Here is a 22462-nt window from a genome sequence, read left to right as displayed (position 1 = left end):
GGGGAGCAACTAAGCCCGTGCGCCACAACTACTGAGCCTACACTCTAGAGTCCGTGAGCCACAACTGCTGAGCCCGTGTGCCACAACTACTGAAGCCCACGCGCCTAGAGCCCGTGCTCCGCAACAAGAGCCAGAAGGGACACAGTCAAGCTAACACCTTGATTTTAGCCCTTTGAGAACCCCCTGGACTTTTGACCTCCAGTGCTTTGTTGTTTTAAGTGTTATTTTATTTTTTTAAGCAAGAAGATTTTTTTTTAAATTTTATTTATTTATTTATTTATGGATGTGTTGGGTCTTCGTTTCTGTGCGAGGGCTTTCTCTAGTTGTGGCAAGTGGGGCCACTCTTCATCGCCGTGCACGGGCCTCTCACTATCGCGGCCTCTCTTGTTGCGGAGCACAGGCTCCAGACGTGCAGGCTCAGTAATTGTGGCTCACGGGCCTAGCTGCTCCGCGGCATGTGGGATCTTCCCAGACCATGGCTCGAACCCGTGTCCCCTGCAGTGGCAGGCAGACTCTCAACCACTGCGCCACCAGGGAAGCCCCTAAGTGTTATTTTTGTGCTGTGTTAGGCGACTAGGTTTGTGGTAACCTGGTACAGCAGCCACAGAAAACTAGTACAGCTCCAAGGAGTTGAGACTCCCCCCCGCCCCTGCCCGCCAACCTAACCAGAAGAAGCAGGGAGGTGTGTAAAAGATAGATGGCTTCTGCCCTTGGAAGTTTGGGACAAGTGGTCTTTTGGGGAAGACGGAAGCTAACGGAAGAACTGAGACCAGTGCGAACAGTGCCAGAAATAAGGTATGGACAGAGCGCTGGGGAAGCCTGGGTGAGGGAGGGCCTGCAGGGGAGGGGCGGGGAAGCTGGGGAAGGGGAGCACTCGTCGGCCTGAGCAAGGGTGTGCTCTGCCTCGAGGCCGGAAGGCTCCTCCCTCGTGCCAATACCAGCCCAGCTGCAGGGCACCTCCTCTTCACCTCCAGCCTCACCTCCCCCCCCCATTCTAGGGGCGTCCTGACAGCTTCGAGGTTGGCCACCCCCTTAGGGCATTCTGCCCACCCTCCACCCCCTGCCTGCAGATACTGTGCAGGGGACACTCAGGGCCCCCCTTAAGTAACCAGGAGTTGGCAGGGGGTAGGGGGAGCGAGCCGGAGCCAGCCCTGCTTCCCTGAGTGTGTGTGGTGGGGAGGCGGGTGGACCCGCTGCCAAGACATCCCGTTGGAGGAAGGAAGTGGTTCCCTCCTCCCACCCCTTCCCTTAGGGTCGCCTGGGCCAGGATTCTCCTGATTCGTGATTGGCTCCCACGGGCGGGACCTTCGTCCATCTGCGGGATTGCAGGAGGCCCAGGTCAGGCTCGGGCCTGCGGAGCGGGAGGGGGCCGGGTGGGGGGAAGCCAGAGAGCAACAGGGAGACCGACAGACAGGCAAGAACGAGGGCAACGGGACGGACGCGGGCCAGAGCCTGAGACCGGCAGCTGACTGAGTTAGAGGGCGGGCGGCGGGCGGGAGGGGGCGGGAGGGGGCGGGCGGGACGGCTGGGCAGGCGCCGAGCTCGCAGTTGCTGCGGTGGCCGCCGGCGGGCCGGGCGCAGGGTAAGTGCTCCAGCGCCCGCCCGGGGCGCGCTGCCCTTCTCCGAGCCCTCCCAGCCCGAGCCAGCCAGGGACCCCCGCGAGATCCCAGGAGGCCCCGGTTTGCCCTGGGTTCTAGCGTTTCCCAGCTTGGGGGAACGCGGGCAGGCAGTGATAACTCAGGGATCCCTGCCTGGCCCACAGATTCTAGAATCCATTGGAGGAGAGGAGGGCAGGAGACAGCACGCACATCTCCCCTTGAAAACGGAAGTGTTGATAAGAACTACCCTTTTGTATGGAGTGCTTACATGGGCCAGGTGCCTTCACTTCATCACATGCCGCGTAGCAGCAGCAGCAACAGGTGAGGTAGGTACCATCCTTGTCTCCCTCTTCCAGGTGAAGACACCAAGACTCAAAGAGGCCAAGCCACTCGCCGGGGGTCACACAGCCCAAAGAGGCAGAGCCAGAACTCACCCAGGTCGGTGTGAACCCCTGAGTCCTCTTACTCATCATGCCTGCCCCGCCCTGTCCTGCACCCCTAGGGAGACGGTAGGGGGAAACCAGTGCTGGGAATAGTGGAGGAGGCCGAGATGAGCCAGCCTGCTCATCCCTGCAGGAAGAACCTCCACGGCAACAAATCCTTCGCCTGGGTAGGGGGTGCCAAGGAACAAGAACAGTGGGTTGGCGCCAGGTTAAACTCCAGGACAGAGAGGAGAGAGCGGTGCAGCCCCTGTCCAGGAACTCCTGGGCCTGTACCAGCGCTCCCACTGGGCACAGGGGGGCTCTTGCAGGCTTAGCCATGGGACTTCAGTTCTCCGTGCCTCAATTTCCTTGTCTGTTTCCTTTGCTTATCCTTAGCCTCGGGGTTAAGCGTGCTACGTGCCTCAGAGGATTGTCGAGAAGATTAAATGAGATGGTTGGTGTGAAGGCTTAGCCTAGTGCGTGACTCAAGCTGTGCCCCCCTCCACCATCCCCACCCATCTGAAAGCACTTCTCTGTCCTTCACCCTCAAGTCAGAGCTATCTGAGATCAGCGGTATTTACTGCAGCCCCGCCGCAGCTGGAAGCTTCTTGAGTAAGACCAAGGCTGGGGGCTGCAACTCCTCCCTCTCTGACTCCGAGGGCAAGGCTGGTAGGGGCAGGGTTTTGAAAATCTTTGGGGTGAGGCTTGCACAATTCCAGGACTGCCCTGTAGCCCCCAAGCCCTCCCCCACCACCAGTTTAGCAAGAAGGAGGAAGCCTAGCATATTCTTGCTCCAAAACCTGCTCCTCTCTTTGTCCCCCACATCTAGGCCAGCAGCAAGTGCGACCCCTCCACATATTCTGAATCTGGTCACTCCTCTGCATCCCCACCGCGACCCCCAGATCCTCAGCACTGTCTGCTGAACTCTCTGCACAGTCAGGCCCTGATTGATTCCTGACTCTTCTCATGCCCCCATCCTCACTCCTTTGCCTGCTCACTACAGCCATACTGGCCTCCTCCTTCTTTCTTGGACATAATAAATTCTCTGCTCTCTCAGGGTCTGTGCACATGCCCTTCCTTCTCCCAGGAATTCTCTTTCTTGCCATCTTCTTGTGATGCACCTCCTTGCAATTCAGAGACGACCACAAAAGTCACCTACTCAGAAGCCTTACCTCACCACCCCAAGCCGCAGGAGCCACTCTTGCCTGCCCTTTATTGCATTACTGTTTTTCTTTCCGGAGCTTAGCCCTGGGTGATGTTACCTTGCTTATGTGTTTCCTGGCTAAAATGTCAGCCTACCAGAGCCCAGACCTTTTTCTTGTCTCTTCACTTTGGATTCCCCAGAACCCAGTGCCATGCCTTGCACAGAGTAAAAGTTCCGATAACTTTGTACAATTGCAGGCAGTGTGTGCAACCATCAGAGTTCTACTTCTCATTGCTTAATAGCCTTCTTTCTACATTTCTACATAGACCTCAGAATTGTCATTCCTCCCACTGCCTTCCTCAGCTTTTCCCTACAGTGGGGCTTATAGGCTGTTTCCAGGTTCTAACCCTAATATCCAACTTTGCTTTAAACACTGTGGTACAAATTGCACTTTTTTTTTTTTTTTTTGCTTTCAAATGATTTTTGAGTTACAGTTTCCAAACTGATGTGTTCAAGTCAAGGGTATGATCATCTTGAAGGCATATACCACTTATTACCAGGTGACTGTTTAGAAAAATTATCCCCAGCAATGTGTGCAAGTTTTCCTACAGCCCAAGCAGTGGCTTTTTTCTTTTTTGTTTTGTCTAGTTTAATGGGGAGGTTATGACAGGTTTAAATTTTCCGTTGCTTGAATTAGTGAATCTGGGTGTTTTTCTATGCATGCGCTAGTTCTGTTTCCTGTCCTGTGGAGGAAGGAAATCTCCAGGGCACCTTAATTTTTCCCTTCACCTTCACTTTTGGTGGTGGTTCCACTTGAGCCCACCTCGTGAGAGCAGGGTGAGGGCCCCCAGGGGCTGGAACAGGAACACACCCAGGTGAACGCTGCTGGTTGCAGAAGCTGCTCTGCCAGTCAACCAGCAAGAAACTGAGTCCCTTGTGCCCTAAGCATGGTACTGTGGGGAGAAAAAGAACTCTTTTTTTCTTTAGGTCTTTGTGATCTTTTTTCAAAATGGTAATATTTTTTAAATTACAAAAATAACACATGATATATAAGGAACTGGAACTTTGGGAAGCTAATGTTGGTCACTAATGGGAACTACACACACTTCCTCAGGGGAATCCTGTGTGGTCATCCAAAGAGTGCACTTGCTCTAGAGCACACGGCGTAGAACGATCTCTGGGACACTGTGTTAGTCTCCTATGGCCGCTGTAACAAATGACCACACATCTGATGGCTTAAAACAACATAAATTTATTATCTTACAGTTCTAGGGGTCACACGCCCAAAATCAGTCTTGGTACGCCAAGATCAAGGTGTTGGCAGGGCTATATTGCTTCTGGAGGCTCTAGGAGAGATCTGTTTCCTTGCCTTTACCAGCTTCTAGAGGCTGCCCTTATTTTTTGGATCATGACCCCATCCCTCCATCTTCAAGACAGCATAACATCTTCAAATCTCACTCTGACTCCAATCCCTGCTTCTGTAGTCATATCTCCTATTCTTCTGATTCTCTTGCTCTACTTGTAAAGACCCTTCTGATTACACTGGGCCCACCTGGATAATCCCCCATCTTGGAGTCCTTAATTTCATCACACCTGCAAAGTCCCTTTTGCCGTTTTTATATGACTTATTCAGAGGTTCTGGGGATTAGGACTGACGGGGCTATCTTTCAGCCTCCCACACCCTAAAGGGAAATAAGCAAGGTTCAGAGCAGTGTGAGGGCTCACATTTGTTTAAGGGGAAAAAAAAAGAATAAATATGGCTGTGCTTGGAAAGACATAGAATACCTCCAAAGGCTATGTGGGAAACTGGTAGGAGAGGCTTTCTGGGAAGAACAGGAGTAGAAAGAAGACTTATTTGTCGTAGTATCCTTTTGTATTTCAGCTTTTTACTACATATGTCACCTATGTTAAAAATAAGTTTTAAGAAGTAACACATAGTCATTGTAAAAGTTCAGACCTTCCAGAAGCCAAGAGAAAGAAAATACCCACCCCACCCTCAAATCACTCCCATTTTCTCCAGCAATAACCACTGTAAAGAGTCTGGCTGTATCCTTACAGACTTTAAAAAAATGCATATATCATTTTTTCACATAGATGGGATCATACTGTACACACTGTGCTATAATGTGATGGGGGGGCACCTGTTATATTACATCTTTCCTCATCCACACATGGAAATGTAACAGCACTGGAGTCTCCCACTCCCAGATGTACTGTAACTGACTCAACCAGACCCTCCCTCGTTGGTGGACATTTAGATTCTTTGCTGCTTTCCAGAGCAATCTCAGCACTAACATATGTCTGTCTGGTTCTTAATTGGAGTGAAATTCACATAACATAAAATTAAATTTTTTTAAATTAACTTTTAAAGTGAGCAATTCATTGTCATATAATACATTCCCGATGTGGTGCAACTACCACCTCTTTCTAGTTCCAGAACACTTTCGTCACCTCAAAAGGAAACTCCGTCCCCATTAGGCAGTCACTTCTCATTCCCCTCTCCCCGTAGTTCCTGGCCACCACCAGTCTGCTTTCTGTCTGTACAGATTTGCATATTCTGGATATTACACATCAATGGAACCAAGTACTGTGTGACATTTTGTGTCTGGCTTCTTTCACTTAGCATAATGTTTTAGAGGTTCATTCATGTTGTAGCATGTGTCAGCACTTCATATCTCTTTTATTTTTTATTGAGGTATGATTGACCTACAGTAGTTTCAGGTGTACAACATAGTGATTCGATATTTGTATATATTGCAAAAGTACTTCATTTCTTTTTATGGCTAGATAACATTCCATTGTATGGATATAACATCTTTTATTTATCCATTCATATGTTAATGGACATGGATTGTTTCCATCTTTGGCTATGAATATTCGTGTACATGTATTTGTTTGAGTGCCTGTTTTCAATTCTTTTGGGTATATACTCAGGATGTACATCCTTCTCCGCATGCTTTGAGCTTTATTATTTACTATTTTCAGACACTGTTAACCTAAGCAAGTTAAAAATAATTTGTAAGGAAGTGTTGGAAAACACATACTAAGGCGAATGACAGTAGGATGACAGATCTGGACAAATGTTTTCTTATTTTCCAGATCCGGAGACGACAGGAAAATGGCCACCTGGGATGAAAAGGTAAATTAATTCTGGAAGACTAGCAGCGTTAAAGGACCTCCGAGCCTTGAGAAGATAATTCTGTTTGGTGTTTCTAACCGGATAGAGGAAAAACACGTGTTCAGGGTGCTTCTGCCATACCAAAGTGTTAAAAGTCACCGAGGTGAAAGCTGTAGAAGGAACCTCAAGATAGCCTGATAATCGGAAACAGACCATTCAAAACCCAGCTCTGCATTTTAATAGCCCTGTATCATTTGGTCACGCCCTTCACCTCCCCGAGCCTCAGTTTCCTTATCTGGAAAATGGGGAGAAGTTACTTAACCACTCCTGTTCCTGAAGGCTCACGGGGAGGAGTTGAGGAGGCAATGGTCTCAGAATGCTAGGCCAATACTGAGCCCATAAGGACTTCTCCCAACTGCTTATTTTACAGATAGAGACATTTGGGCACAGAGAAGTAAAGCTACTTGCTCAAGATCACACAGGTAGGAAGTGGCAGAAATGAGATTTCAACCTAGCCTGACTCCAAAGTGAATGCTCTGCCTCCTGTACTGTGCGGCCATCCTGAGTAGGACTAACAAATTCTGTCCTTGATATCTGGGGTGCAGGCTTGTTGGATCTGGGGAGACATTAGTTGTGAAGGGTGGGGCAAGGTGAAGAGGAAGTGCTGGCTTCCATTTCAGCTGTTCACTTGGAGCTTCTGGGGGCCTGGACAGGTAGAGCTGTCAGGGCAGTGCCAGAAGCTCAGGGTAGCAGAAGAGTGATGGGGCAGAGTTGGAGAAGCAAGTGTGAGGGTTAGAGGACCATGGGATGATGATGATGATGATGATGGTGATGGTGATATTGCATTTTTTCAAATTGATGGCCCCTTTAATTGTAAGAGTATTTCTGATTTAAAGCTGTTTACAATGTGGGAGGAGGAAATGACCAATGGCACTTACAACATGCCACCAATTCTGATTTCAGAAATGTGGAAACGTGGGAAAATGTTCATCTTTGCATTAATGAAATATGGTGGCATTTCCAGCAGAGGGATGACAATCACCCTCTGTAGAGTTGTGTCAATTCCTGATAAGATATGGGAAGCTTAGTGTCTGCCACCCAGTAACAGGAGTTCCGTGAGTTCCAGTTATCATTAATACTCACAGAAAGGCAAATGGAACAGTTTCCTTCATTTATAGCTCCCTACTAGGCAAACCAAAAAAACAAGCGGAAACGCTCGATGGTGGTTATGCTGTGGTGTAACCGGCTCACTCCTACATCTCATGAGGGGCTGGATCAACCCACACGACTGCTGGAAAAAAACTTGACAGGGTGTATCAAGAGTCATGAAAATAGTCATAATCAAACCTGGTCATCTTACTTGCGGGAAAGGAAACAACCGATAAAAAGGAAAAAGTATAATTTACAGCACAATTTAGAAACACAAATTTATGTGTTTCTTAGCACGTAAGATGCCATTGATTGTAGATGCACCATTATTTTATGTGCTACGAAGTAGAAAAAGTGCCGCCATTTACTGTGATCTAATGTGACACAACACTGACACTGGTCAATTGTAAGACAGACTTCAGAAATGTTAATATGTAGAAAATGTGGCCTTAGAATTGGTGATAAAGGTGCTAAAAATGAACAGAAAATGCAATAATGAGCACTGACTCCTTGGTAAATTTCTTGGCCATTAAAAAGTCATAAGTCTGATGCATATAGGTAGTGGGGAAAAAATAAGATACAAAGTTGTCTGCAGTCTTCGATTATAATTATAAAAGACATAGAGAGTGAGATGGGTAGATAAGTAGATGATAAGTTTGGTGTGTTGGGATTATTAATTTATTTCTTTTTGCTCATGTTTTCACAATAGTAATACTGAAAGAAATAGATCTGGAGTAAAGGTCTGTTCATTGGGGTGAATGACAGCAGGTAAAGCTGGGGATTCCGGGTACCTCAGGGGGTCTGGCTGCATGGACAAGTCGCAAGGGTGGGGGTGAGGGCACAGAAACATCAGGGCAAGCAGAGTGTTGGAATGCAGAGTCAAGGACACACCTCGAGGGACTCCTGGGGGCAGGAGCCTGTCTGTCATCGCACAGAGGCCAAAAGAAGGGGTGGCCCCAGCGGCATTGCTGGGGAGCTGGGGAAATTGGACCAGGGCCACGTGTAGCAAATAAGCCTCTTACTGATTCAAAGAACAAGTTCCTTTTAATAATTTACCTTGTGAAGTTAATTATGTTTTTAAAAAATTGTTTTAATAGGATTGCTTTTAGGAGCTTTTTAATTGTCCAGCTCCTCTAATTTTGGAGAGGAAAACAGCTCTGTCACAGAAAAAACTGGTGGGGTTTTTAGCCATGGCTCAGACCTGATTTGCTGTAGCCAGCTCTGCCCAGAGGGGCCCCCAGCAGGCTGTGGACATCTGCCCTCCTGAGAGGCCCTCCCTGCCCCTTCCCACCTCTCTGAGCCTCCGTTTTCCTCTTCTGTAAAGTGAGAACAGTGAGGATTAAACAAGATAGTGCCTGGAAAGCACTTAGCAGGGTGCTGGCCTATAACAAACGTTTGAAACACAGGAGCTGTTGACGCCATCAAGAGGATAAAGTAGGTTTTCAGCCCATCAGCTGACCTAGTCCCCAGCTCAGATGACTGCATGTCACCAGCCACATCTGGGGAACCTGATTGCCAGGTGTGCTTAGAAATCCTTGTGGCCATTTGGCACATTTCTCACAAGGTGTTTGGAGGCACCAGGTTCATTTATGATGCTGGTTCTTGACCTTGGCTGTACATTAGAGATCCCAACACCCAGGCCACCCCCAGACCAACTGAATCACAATCTTGGGGCCTGGGACCCAGGCACTGGGTTTTTTTTTTAAAGCATCCAGGTGGTTCCAATGTGCAGCCAGAGCTGAGAGCCATTGGTTAAACTGCAGCTGCCCTGGCCTCCTTCCAAGGACTGAGCCACAGTGGGGCAGGAAAGAGGGGAGCCCTGAATTCTTGTTTATCCCATCTTTTCCACGGCTGAAGCATCACTAAGATGTTGGGGGATGGGGTGGCCCAGATGACTCAGTTGTACTGGTGATAGGTCCTAATTTCTAGCTGGGTAACTATATATTTTTCTTTCTATGCTTTCATTTCTTTCTGTGCTTTTGTTAACACAAATAGCAGCCTAACTTATGCTTCTCAGTTAACATGGCTGATTCACAGACTTTGGGCAGGACTGCCACCTCTCTGACAATCATCCTCTCCCTCCCCCAGGGAAATAGATAGAGTACATCCCACCATACCCGTGTTTTTCAAACTCAACCCATTAGTGATTCCTGAAATCCATTAATGGGCTGCCATCAGCCTTTTAAGAAATAGAATAAAGTGGAAAACATAAGTCTCTCACATGTTAACTTTAGTGTTGGTTATAGAAGGTATATATGTCAATGTGTACTAAGTGGCAGGATATAAAATGTGTTTCTTATTGAGTAACACTGGGCTGAACTCCCCGCCCAGCATTGGCCTTCACCAGCTGTGAGCTGGGTCCAGGGCAGCATTCAGAGAGGTCGTGCAGGAGGGAGAGGGCTCTGGGCCAGGCAGCCTGGGTCAGAGTCTGAGCTCTGCTTCTCACTGGCTGTGTGACCTGGGGCAAGTTGCTTGGCCTCTCTGTTCTCAGTTTCCTCACCTGTAAATGAAGAGGATTCAGTCCCCACCTTGTCGAGTTGTTGCTGTATGTTACAAAGGGCTTTTGCACAGAGCTCAGAAAATGGCAGGTGCTCTGGGGATAGTTACAATCACTGCAGTTTCCACTACCTTAAATATTATTTCCCACATCGTCTCCACCCAGCCTCATGATCAACTTGCCAGGTCAACAGACTCTTCCATCAAGTCAGGAGGGTTTCTGACCCTACAGGAAATGGAGAGAAAAGTTGGAGAATACGTCTCTGGGGCACCTGGGCCACCAGTCAGGCTTCTCAGTCTACCAGCAGCACCACCCACCGCCCAAACTAGTCAGCCGTCATGGTGGTTATTTTCATGAAACCTCAAACTTCCTCCCCACCCTAGAGAAGGAAAAGCTGCTACGCTTATTTAAAGACTTCCCTGATTTTAAAAATAGGCATTCCTCGGAACATAAATCCCTGGGGACAGGGTAGGGGGAGGTGGCGGTAGAGTACGTGAGCTTCTGGGGTACATGAGTCCCCCAAGAGGAGATATTTGCTCGAGGGATTCATTCCACCCTCCAGGTATGTTTAGTGGGAGGGAACCTGTGGTCTTCCAGGCATGAAGAATACGGAGGATATGGCATGAGCAGAAACCCACCTACCCAGTCCCCTAATGGGGAGTGGGGGAGGAAACAGACTCTGTTACACAAACAGGTGGATCTGTCTCCACTGGGGAGGCATGTGGGCCATGCATGAATGCAATAGGGGAGGTACACGGTCAGCTTCCTGGAGCTGGGATGCTTGAGGGAGACCTCCTGAAGGAGGAAAAGAAAAATGACAAGGTGGAAGAGGAGTGGGCGTTCTAGGCAGAGGAAATCACGTGTGCAAAGGCCTTGTGGTCGAAGGAACCTATTGAGTACAAAGGGCTGAATGGAGACCATGTGGCCAGAGCAGAGACTGGTGACAAGTGAGGTCGGATAGGCAGGCAGAGGCCACAGCGTGCAGAATGGCTATAGGTCTCTGGAAGGCACTTGGGTCTTTTTTTTTCTTTCCCAGCCGCACCACACTGCTTGTGGGATCTTAGTTCCCTGACCAGGGATCGAGCCCAGGCCCTTGGCAGTGAAAGCGTGGAGTCCTAACCACTAGACCACCAGGGAATTCCCTGGGTCTTTATTTTTAAGATCAGTGGGAAGCCAAAGAAGAGTTTCAAATAAGGGAGTGCATTAGGGTCCCCAAGATCAGCCCAGGTTCAGTGATTCGCTAGGAAGGCTCATAGGACTCAGCATACAGTTCCACTCATGGCTAAGATTTTTACAAAGAAAAATCAGCAAAGGGAAAAGATACATGAGGTGAAATCCAGGGGAAACCAGGCACAAGCTTCCAGATTCCTCTCCCAGTGAAGTCACATGGGACTTGCCTAATTCCTCCAGCAGCAAATTGTGACAACACATGCTAGGAGAGCTTGTTAGAGACTCAGCACCCAAGGTTTTTATTTGCGGGCTGGTCACATGGGTACCTTCCAAACTCCAAAAATTCCAGACTACCCAGAGGAAAGCAGGTGTTCTACATAAACCACTTGTCTTTACAAACAGTCCGGTCACAGTGAGCTGTCCTTACCAGGTGGGAACCCTCCCAAAATCCAAGTTCCCAGATGTCAGCCAAGGGCCAAGCAGGCCTTTCTAAGGGCAGCAGCCCCAGGCCTTTTCTGCACAGGGAGTGACATGATTATGTTTCAAGAAGTGCTCTCGAGAGCACAGGCTGCTGATGAGAACCTAAGAGTGATGGGGAGAACAGTGAGGAGCTGGTACACCCTCCGAGTAAAAGGTAGAGGCTGGGGCAGGGAGGTGGCAGAAGATGGGAGAAGTAGATGATGAATTCAAGGGTCATTTAGATGCTAAAATGCACAGGGCTTAGTGATAGGTGGGCTTTGGGAGAGGGAGATGGAAGGCAGGGGTTGGGGACAACTTCTCTGACCCTGGCTGGGTGTGTCTGAAGATCCCTGGACCCAGAAGACGAGGTGCAGGTGCAAGTCCATGGACTGTCCACTGGGTGGTGGCAATTGCCATGTTGCAAGTCTCAGTTTTCCCTGCTAAGGGAGGAAGGATTGCATCTCAGAACCTTGATTCAGCCTCTTTCAATATCATCGTTCTTGTTGCTTTAAAAAAATCAGCTTTTCTGGCATGTTTTCTCCCTCATTGACAGAGCATCTCAGAAAGAACAAAGCTAGTAGACCTGAGTTCATATGCCAGCTTTACCACTTACGTTTCTTTGTTTTTAAAAACTGTACACCAACAAGTTCTCAGTGTAAGAAATTAAAACAACAAACAGTATATATTAGGTTGAACCACATGAAATTGTCAGTTTCTACCAATTTTGACCTACAAAAATGGTCATTTAAAAAAAAATTTTTTTTAATATTTATTTATTTTGGCTGCACCTGGTCTTAGTTACGGCATGTGGGCTTCTCAGTTCCTTCACATGGGCTTCTTAGTTGCGGCATGCATGCGGGATCTAGTTGCCTGACCAGGGATCGAACCCAGGCCCCTGCATTGGGAGTGTGGAGTCGTACTCACTGGACCACCAGGGAAGTTCCCCAAAATGGTCATTTTTTAAAAAGTCTTATTGCAGGAAAGTTTTCTTGAATTATATCTTGAACCATTCTGTTTCATTGTTTTGGTTTTCTTATTCAGGGATTCCAGTTATGTATACATTAGATATATGTGTGTGTGTCTGTATGTGTATGTATATATATATATATTTTTTCATTCTCCCTCCCTCCCCACTCCCCCCAAATACTTCATTCTCTGCAGGTTAGATCTCATTACATAAATGACTATTTCTTATGGTTAAACCTAATAGGAAAAAAAAAAGAAAGTTTCTCTTCACCCTCCAACCCAATCCCAATCCCTATCCCTTCATAGAGGTAACCACTTGGTTTGGGTTGTTGATTTTGTTTTTAACAAAAATGGCATTATACATTTTGATCTGTAATATGCTGGTTTTTACTTGATCATAGATGAAAGACATCTTTCTATGTCAGTACGTACAGCCACGCTGGCGTACTGCATTCTTAACAGCTGTGTGGTATTCCATAGTGTGGTCTACCACAGTGTATTTAACCATGGACCTTGAGGTTGTAGCAGGTCTGCAGTGAGCATTATGCGTGAGTGTCTTTTTGCTCATGTGTGAGTCCCTTGTCAGGTCAAACAATGACATTTAAAATTTTGATAGAAACTGGTTTAAGGCTGATTCTCCTTTGCTCCCATGCCTGGCACATTGGAGAGACTCAAATATTTTTTCAAAAGATGAAACTGCCTCATTGCCCTCCTAAGAAGGATGTACCCATTTCCTTGCCCACCTGGTGGTGTAGGGGAGTGCCTTCCTCCCCCCATCTCTGTCACCCTGCCACACCAGGTGACTTTGGGCAGTAGGTCTCCCCTCCCCAAACTTCAGTTTCCCCTTCTGTAGAATGGAGAGACCACACCTCCCTGTCCTACCTACTTCTCAGGATTTTTGTCAGCATCAAGTGAGAGCAAGAGGGGATGGAGGTGGCCTGTAAGCTGCAAGCAAAAAGAAACAAGTGGTTTTGTGACCTCCAAAGGAGGCTGCTTTCTCCCAGGAATGCAGGATGGATGTGTGGCCCACGAAGATGAGAGAGAGAGAGAGAGCACATGGTCTGTAGTAGTACCCTTGGGCTGACTCGGACACACACCCTCTGTATTAGCTTCCTGGGGTTGCCATAACAAATGACCACAAACCAGATGGCTTAAAACAACAGAAATTTTTTCTCTCAGTTCTGAAGTCCAGAGTTCTAAAATCAGGGTATTGGCTGGGTTAGAGGGAGGCTCAGAGGGAGGATCTGTTCCATCCCTTTCTCATAGCTTCTAGTGGTTGCCGGCAATCCTTGGCAATTCTTGGCATTCCTTGGCTTGTTGATGCATCACTCCAATCTCTGCCTCCATCTTCTCGTGGCCTTCTCCTCTGTGTGTCCTCTCCTTTTCTTATAAGGACACCAGTCACTGGATTTAGGGTCCACCCTAAATCCAGAATGGTTTTATTGCAAGATCTTTTTTTTGGCCTCACTGTGTGGCTTGCAGGATATTAGTTCCCTGACCAGGGATTGAACCCAGGCCCTCGGCAGCGAAAGCACGGAGTCCTAATCTCTGGACCACCAGGGAATTCCCAGCAAGATCTTTAACTAATTACATCTGCAAAGGCCTGTATTCCAAGCAAGGTCATGTTCTGAGGTTTCAGATGGACATGAATTTGGGGGCAGCCACAATTCATCCCACTGCACCCTCCTAACAGGCAGATCTCCGGTCACGGGCTGCCTGGCTTTTTCTCAGCCATGTCTTCTAACACAGGGGCTCCAGGTCATACAGCTCAAGGGCATATCCTGGCTCTGCCATTTTCTGAGTGTATGACTTTGGACAAGGCACCTTTTTCACCCAGACTCAAAATGATGGCTTCGACCTCAGAGGGGTGTTAGGAATTAAAATGAAATGGTGCATTTAAGGAACTTACCAGTGTGCTGATACAACAAATAATAAACAATCAGCAATAATAGATGTTGCTGCTGTTGTGTCTTGTTTGGGGTACGAGTATTGATTAATAAGCAAATCAGGTCCCTAAAAGTAGGCTGTGGGACGGAACGGGGAAATGGGGACTTAGGGGATATTAGGCCCTGGGAATCAAGAGTCAGCTGACTTTCTTTAAAAGTACCTTTTTCAGTGATTGTTGGATGACCATGAAATAGGGACTTCCCCCTCCTACAGATGGCAGCTTCAGAGTCTGTAAGAATAGACATTCACAAGAACGTTTTCTTCTCCATCAATCGTGGGTCTGTTTTTCTTGTTTTCCCCCTCTTTCCCAGGTAGTAATTTTTCAAATATAATACCTGTCATGTGTAAACTAGAAGTAGGCGATTACCTTTGATGGGTAGCTCCTGCGGTTTTGTTGTTAATGCATATATTAAATACTTATTGAGCCCCTCCCTGTGACTGGAGGAGGAAGAGCATCTGCCCTCCCAGAGTTCACAGACCAGTGCCGGAGACAGACAACCTTGAGATGTCACAGTGTTTGTTAGTGAGTGGCTTGATGGGGAAGTAGAGGAAGGACCCTCACCCAGTGGGCGGCGGTTAAGGAAGACCTCCCAGGGGAGGTAAAATTGACGTCTGTAAGACTTGAAAGAGAACTAGGGTGAGACAGGTGAGGGAGGGTATTCTAGGCAGGGGGCAGGCCGCGTGAAGTCCTGGAAGCAAGAGAGAGCATGGTTTATTCTAGAACCGCAATGCAGTTGGTGTAACTGGAGTGTGACGGAGGCTGGGGAGGAGACCAAGAGAGCTTTGACCTTGTCCTGAAGGCAGCGGTTGGCACTGGGTGAGGGTGGAGGGACTGAAGGTAATGGGAAGAGAGGGAGGATAGGCGAGGGCAGGGACACAGCCAGACCAGCACTGGGGAAAGGTGACCCTGGCCACCACTGGGTGGGGAAAGGGTCAGAGGCAGGAGGCTGAGTGAGGAGGCTGGTGCTGGCGTCCTGGCAAGAGGTGAGAGCGGTAGGAGAGAGACGGAGAAGAGAAGGTGCAGCATGAGTGGTGTTTAGGAGGTTAGATTGACGGAGAGAGAGGAGCCAAGAATGATCTTTAGTTCTTGGCTTGAGCAGCAGGGTGGATGTGACACCATGACCTAGGGGAACATGTAAGGAAGAGTGGATTTGGGGGGAAAGATAAGAAATTAGTTCAGTTTGGGTCATAGCAACTAATGACCTGGCAGGATATCAGACAGCAAGCTGGAGACTGATTTGCACCTGAGCAGCATTGAAAACACAGGTGGGTAGAGACCACCGAAGGGAGAGAGTCGCCCTGTGCCAGGACAAGCTCAGGGTTGGGGACTTGAGGACTTCCGGTGGCGTGGGGGCAGGGACATGGTACAGGAAGGGAGGCCAGAGATGGGAGAAAAATCAAGAGGCGAGATTGTCAAACAGAACCAAGTCCACAGTGTGAGAGGATACAGTCCAGTCCAGCTGGAACCATAGTTGTGGGCTTTGATACGGAAAGGTGACCCCAGAGAGAGCAATGCCAGGATATATTGGGACAGCAAGGGTTAATGCAGGGGAGATGGAGATGGGGGTGTCCAGTGCCAGGGCCTCCACTGATCTAGATTCTCCGGGTTGCACGTGAAAGAAACAACTCTATCTATATAGCTTCAGCCAGAAAAGGAATCTTTCAGTTCATGTAACTAAATAGTCTGGGGGTTGCAGAGCAGGCAGCGGGGCTAGTAACCAGAGAAACAAGATATCCACGGGTGATGATGAAGTTGGAGGAGTGGAGGTGAGAGTTTTTGTTGTTGAGGAATAATAATACCAGCCGGTGCTTACAGAGGGGCTGCTCCAGGCTAGGCACTGAGGCCAGTGGTCCCCGTAACTCACTGAGTCAGTCCTTCCGTCCCACCCAGGCAAGGTGGGGGGATCCCGAGAGCTGAGAGTCCAGAGTGGGTGGTGAAGTTGCTGAGGCCCACAACGTTTTCATGATCTTTGCCCTTTTCTGGAACTTTTCTGCTTCCGGAATGACAGATTTTTGACTTAAAACCAGAGTTGTTTTGTGCTCTGCTGGGTGCCATAAATATTTTCATCCCAAATTACTGAAAGGTGCTTCTTTACTGGGTGCAAAGTTTCCAAAAAAATGTCCTTTCCTGTATGAAATATAAAATGTGGTTTTTGCAAAGCACCCTGAGGTTCCCACCATGCTGAGAACTAGTACAGGAGGTTTCCATCTGCTAGGTGAGGTGTTTTGAGGGGGGCGGATTATGGCCAGTAGCCACCCAGAGAGATTTAGGACATCTGTGGACCTGGCCCTTGGCCAGCCCTGGGAACCCAGCAATTGGAGGGCTGGCGTGGGAGACAGGGCACCAGTGCCCTCAGCCAACAGGCACTTGATGGGCTTCTGCTCTAGGTCAGATGTCACATGATACTCTGGGGACATGGACTCTTGTATATACGTGTTTATATTTTTCCATCAAATTTGGAAATTTTCTTCAGCCATTATTCCTCCAAATATTTTTCCTCTCATCTCCTTTTGGTACTCCAGGTACATGTATATTAGGCCACTTAATATTGTCCCTGAGGCTCTATTCTTCCCCCCACCCCCAGTCTTTTTTCTCTCCATGCTTCCACTGGATAGTTTCAATTTCTTATCTTTTAGTTCACTGAACTTTTCTTCTGCAGCATGTAATCAGCTATTAAGCCCATCCAATGATTTTTCATTTCATATATGTATTTTTCTGTTCTAGAGTATCCATTTGGATCTTTTTTATAGTTTCCATTTCTCTTTTGAGATTCTCCATTTGTTCCCTCATTAAGTTCATGTTTTCCTTGAAATCCTTGAATATATTTAGAATAGCTATTTTCAAGTCTCCATTGGCCAATTCCATTATCTCTGTCCCTTTTGAGCTATTAAGCTAATTTTTCTATTGGTTATGGCCACATTTTTTCTGCTTATTTATCTGCCTAGTGATTTTTTATTATATGTTGGACATTATGAATGTTATGTTGTTGAGGGTGTTTCGCTGTCTTCCTCAAAAGAGCACTTTTGAGTTTTGTTCCAACTGGCAGTTAATTTACTTAGGGATAAGTTTGATCTTTTTAAAAAGCCTTATTTTTAAGCTTAGTTGGGAGAGGTCTAAGGTAGCCCTGACTGGAGGGCTAGATTAGGTCTACTTATAAGGCATGGCTTTTTTGGAATTTCTACTGAATGCTCAGAGTGTTCAACAAGATCTCTCTACTCTAGCTGTTTGGAACTCAGATCTCCTAACCCAGCCCTGTGTAACTGGTAGTTGTTCAGCTCACAGTTCCCCAAGAGTTTTTTTTTTTTTTCCCTGAAAGTTATATTTTGCCCTGCCTCATGGAGTCTTGCTCTGCACATGTGAATTTTAGGACTCAGCCAAAGTCCAATTTTTTGAGTTTCTTCTCTGCGCTGCTTCCTTTTCTCTGGTACCTTGACACACAAATTCCTGAGGAAGGAAAGTTCAATAGCCCTGAACTATAATCTTTGTCTCCACAATCCAAAAAGTACTTCCAGGCAGGTGATTGCGGGGCTCATCTCATTTGTTTCTCTTCTCTCAGGGATCACAGTAAATTTCATATATTTTATCCAGTTTTATAGTTTATCTAGTCTTATGGCAGTTGCTTTAACCGGTATAGTTAATTTTATGGCAGTTGCTCTAACTGGTATAGTTGTTTATACCAGTTACTGTATCATGGTCAGAATCAGAAATCCCATTCTTTTGTATGTTTATGCTCACATTTTACACATTCTGAAAACAATATATAGTAATATTTTGTGGCCATTGACGTAGGAAGAAAACTAGGAGAGTGTGGAATCCCAGATGCCAATGAAGGAAGTTTTTGAAGAAAGGGAGTGATCTACTGTGTTCAGTACTGCTGAGGGGGTACACGTGGATGTCATCAGTGATACACAGAGACGTAGTTCATTCATTTTAACTGTGTATAAAATTCCATCATATGAATAGAGAAAATTCACTTCTCTATCTCCTACCATTTAGGTGAACATTTGCTGTGAACATTCTTGAACATGTTACTGATTTGAGTACATATGGGTGAGTTTCTCTTTGAAGCCCATCTAGGGGTGGGATTACTAGATCATTAACTAGTACAGCTTCATCTTGACAAAACAATGCCAGATTGCTTCCAAAAATAGCGGTGCCAGTGTCTGTTCCTATCTTCAGGGTTCAGGAGACCCCCATTGCTTCACACATTCACCAACATTTGCTATTGTAGACTTAAATTCTTGCCAGCGTGAGGAACAAAAAGCTATGTGATTGTTACGTCAATTCACATTTTCCTGAATATTAGTGAAGTTGAGTGTCTTGGCCATCTGGGTTTCCTCTCATGTGACCTGCCTGTTAATATCCAGTACCTAATTTTACATGGAGTTGTATTTTTTTGGTAAGATTTCTTTATATATTCTGGACACTAAAATCTTTGTCTGTCAAATACATTGGAAATATTTACTCCCAGTCTGTGGTGTATCTGACTTTGTACAGATGTGTGTGTGAGAAAGAGAGAGCGAGAGATAAAGGTTTTTAGCTTTGATGAGTTAGGTCTATCCATTTCTTTTGTGTTTTGTGTCTTATTTAAGCAATCCTTCCCAGACCTGAGGTCATAAAGATACTTGTCTGTATTTTGCTCTAAGACTTTTAAAGTTTTAAAAAATACATTTATATAGGTTAATACAACTGAAATTTATTCTGTGTGTGGTGTGAGGTAGGGATTTTTTTTTTCCCCTGTTGGGAAAGCCAGATATCCTAACCTCTCCAGTGTTTTCTCACTGATCTGGACTGCCACTGCCATCACATCCAGGTTCCCACAGGGACCTGGGTCTGTTTTGGGCTCTTTTTTCCTGTTATGCTGATCATATTGCCTATTCTTATAAACATACCTGAAAGTTTTCATTATTGAACTTTATAAAAAATTTGATGTCTGGTAGGGTAAGTTGGGCAAAGGAATGGGGGGATATTTGCTTTTTTGCTTTGAAGTCATCCGTCTTTAAACAACTGTCCATAATGTATTTAAAACAGCACTGGCTGAACTTAGGAAAAGTCCGCTTGCTGCTCAGACCTTTCCAGGACTGATCTGTGGCATGGAAGGCGGGGAGGGTGGCTTCACTTTTGTGTGAAACTTTGGGTACTTTTACTTTTGCCTTTGCCCTCTCCCCGCCCTGCCAACTCTCACCTCTGGGGTTTTAGGTTGTGATGTCTCTGAACCATGGGCTGCTCTTCCAGTATTTACATGAGGGCCCATGGTGGGTGTTTTGCGACTGGGTGGCAGTACCTCTCCTGTTGGTTACTGCCAACCAGACCACAGTGGCAGGCCTGACGGAATCTGGGGTTTCCTGTTGCCTCACCGGCCCTGAGACCCTGGATTCCAAAAATAAATGCACGAGAAACCACTGTGACCTCATGGTCTGTGCTTGCACGGTGCTCTGAGCACGGGGACTGTCTTCACCCCGTGGCCCGGCCCAGCGGGGGCCCTGCTCCCCCAGAGTGACAGACGGGCCACCTGGGCGCTTCCTCTCTGTCCCCTCCCTTCAGGCAGTCACCCGCAGGGCCAAGGTGGCTCCCGCCGAGAGGATGAGCAAGTTCTTAAAGCACTTCACGGTCGTTGGGGACGACTACCACGCGTGGAACATCAACTACAAGAAGTGGGAGAACGAAGAGGAGGAGGAGGAGGAGCAGCCACCGCCCACACCGGCCTCGGGCGAGGAGGGCAGAGCTGCTGATCCTACCACGGCGCCTGCCCCCGTGCCCAGGCCCCGCCTCGACTTCAGGACCACTTTGAGGAAGCTCTTCAGCGCCCACAGGTTTCAGGTAGGTGGGCAGAGGCCCGAGATGCCTGGGGTGGGGCAGAGCCGTCAGCGAAGAGTCACGAGGGCAGGGTGGGGGCCCATCTCTGCCACCAGCTTCTTCACTCCACACACATCTACCGAGCACTGACCATGTGCTGGGCAGGTCCCATGTGGTCTGGGGCCAACTAAGTCCTAATGCAAAAGTCAATTAAAGTTCATCACCTGATGAATGGATAAACAAAATGTGATCTATCTGTCCTCAGCCATAAAAAGGACTGAAGCACTGACACATGCTACAATTTGGATGAACCTTGTCAACGTGATCCTAAAGTGGAAGAAGCCAGACACAAAAGGCCACATGTCTTATAATTCCATTTATATGAAAAGTCAGAACACGTAAATCCACAGAGACAGCAGATTGGAGGGAATGGAAGGGGGGGAGTGACTGCTTAATGGATACAGAGTTTCCATTTGCAGGAATGAAAACGTTCCGGAACTAGATAGTGGTGATGGTTGCACAACCTTGTGAATGTGCTTAATGCCTCTGAACTTTATGCCAACTTTAAAATAGTTAAAATGGTAAATTTTATGTTATGCAAAATTTACCACACACACACAAAGGAGACCGGGGAGGGGGGGGCAGTCTCTTCTTTTGTGAAGTGATGCCAAAAATATCTGCCTTGCTTAACCCACCGCCAGCCTCCAGGTGTGGTTATGGGGAGACCCTGAGAGGGAGATGCAGACTTCAAAGAATAGCAAAGGGAATGGGACTTCTACAACGTCTGTCCCAACATCTGCCGATTTTGAAGGACAAACGCGGGTGGAGTCTGGCCAGCCCTGTCTGAACCCCACCCCACGTCCTCGATGTGGGCAGGCAGGTGTCTGGAACATGTTCTGAGTCCCAGGAGAAAGCAGGAGGCTCCTTGTCAGCCCAGTCCCTGAACGGAGCCATTTTGGGGTCCCTGCTGCAGGGATAACTACGAGAATCCAGCCCCTCCCTAGAGCTGATGTCCCCCCCTGGAAGCAGAGAGAAGCAGCCCTTGCCTCTCCCGTCACTGACTTTGTTCCATGGTAAAATAGAAAGAAGGAATTATTTTAGTCTTTTTTTTTCCACTCTCGTGTGACTTAGAGAAACAAAGCAGGCAACACAGCACTCCTGACAGCTTAGTGCTTTCCTCTGTGGCTCTGACAGAAGAGAAGACTTCTGGTGTTAAGTTGTTGGTGTTGAACTCCCAAACCCTCAAATTCAGGAGAGAAGGAAGGAGCCAGCTTCCTTACAGCTGCAAGGGGAGCCCTTGGGAGGTCCCACCTCTCCTGACCAGGCCCCCCAGGGGCACGTGGCTCTGGGGGAAAGCAGAGTAGAGATGTTTATTCATTCACTCAGCAGTCGCTTCTTAGCTTCTACTATGTGCCAGGGGTACAGCAGTGAGCGTGGTGGGCATGTCCCTGCCCTCACTCTTGGAGGATTAATGGTCCGTGAAGAGGTGGGCATTCCAGTAATAAGACAGATGCTGGAATCAAGTGGAGAGAAGTCCTCTGTAGGGAAACTGAAGGGGGCTCTGAGAGATCTTGGGGGTGGGGGAGACCCGACCTGGGATGTGAGGTGGGGGACGTGTGGCAGAGGAGGTGACATTTCACCTGACACCTCAAGGTTGGGCAGGAGTGAGCTCTGTGGATGGGAGGGGAGGAGCTTCGCAGGCAGAGGGGGCCGTGTTTGCAAAGGGCCGGGGGGAGGAGAGGGTCTTCAGTATTCGAGGATTTGAGAAGGGTCCACGTGGCTTATATGTATCCAGTAGAGGGAGAGGAGGCACCGGAAGGCCATCCATGGGCAGTGGACAGCCATCGAAGGTTCTGAGTTTGGGGGTGGGGAGAGGTTGACATGAGCAGTTTGTAGAGGCGCCCAGAGTAGAAGCAGGGAGGCCACCTTGGAGTAGGGGTTAAGGGTTTAAGGGTTTGATCTCTGCAGATAGAATCAGCATACAAGAAGATTCTGGAATCCCTTTCTTGGGTGCAGTCTCCACCTATTCCCATGGTTTGAGGTGACCGAGGTGACATGATATATAGTTAACTGTTGTCACTTCTCCCACAGAATGGCACAACCAACCAAGGGAGAGAATTTGGGGTGAGTCAGGCCTCTGTGGAAACCACGGACGGACAGGGTAGCTGGGCTACGGGAGGATGGCCAGGAAGGCC

At 47.7% G+C, this 22462-nt stretch overlaps 1 protein-coding gene across 8 annotated transcripts in view; it reads left to right on the top strand.

The window, feature by feature from the left end:
* The first annotated feature begins 1274 nt into the window (after window positions 1–1274).
* Window positions 1275–22462, top strand: part of HVCN1 (hydrogen voltage gated channel 1) — a 28369-nt gene continuing 7181 nt past the window's right edge. Inside the window, exons 1-5 of one of the 8 annotated variants that reach the window (XM_059895288.1) lie at window positions 1393–1473; window positions 1955–2036; window positions 6264–6303; window positions 18468–18521; window positions 20016–20291. In XM_059895288.1, the coding sequence (XP_059751271.1) occupies window positions 20055–20291 (237 nt within the window). In that variant the 5' untranslated portion in view covers window positions 1393–1473; window positions 1955–2036; window positions 6264–6303; window positions 18468–18521; window positions 20016–20054. Of the gene's footprint in view, window positions 1339–1382; window positions 1474–1536; window positions 1583–1762; window positions 1925–1954; window positions 2037–2416; window positions 2633–6263; window positions 6304–18467; window positions 18522–20015; window positions 20292–22462 lie in introns of those variants that run through there. The other 7 variants (XM_059895287.1, XM_059895283.1, XM_059895285.1 and 4 more) reach the window with 7 other exon arrangements.

Source organism: Balaenoptera ricei, chromosome 14, assembly GCF_028023285.1.
Source record: "Balaenoptera ricei isolate mBalRic1 chromosome 14, mBalRic1.hap2, whole genome shotgun sequence".
NCBI classification, from domain to species: Eukaryota; Metazoa; Chordata; class Mammalia; order Artiodactyla; family Balaenopteridae; genus Balaenoptera; species Balaenoptera ricei.
This window is presented reverse-complemented; position numbering and strand designations above follow the sequence as displayed.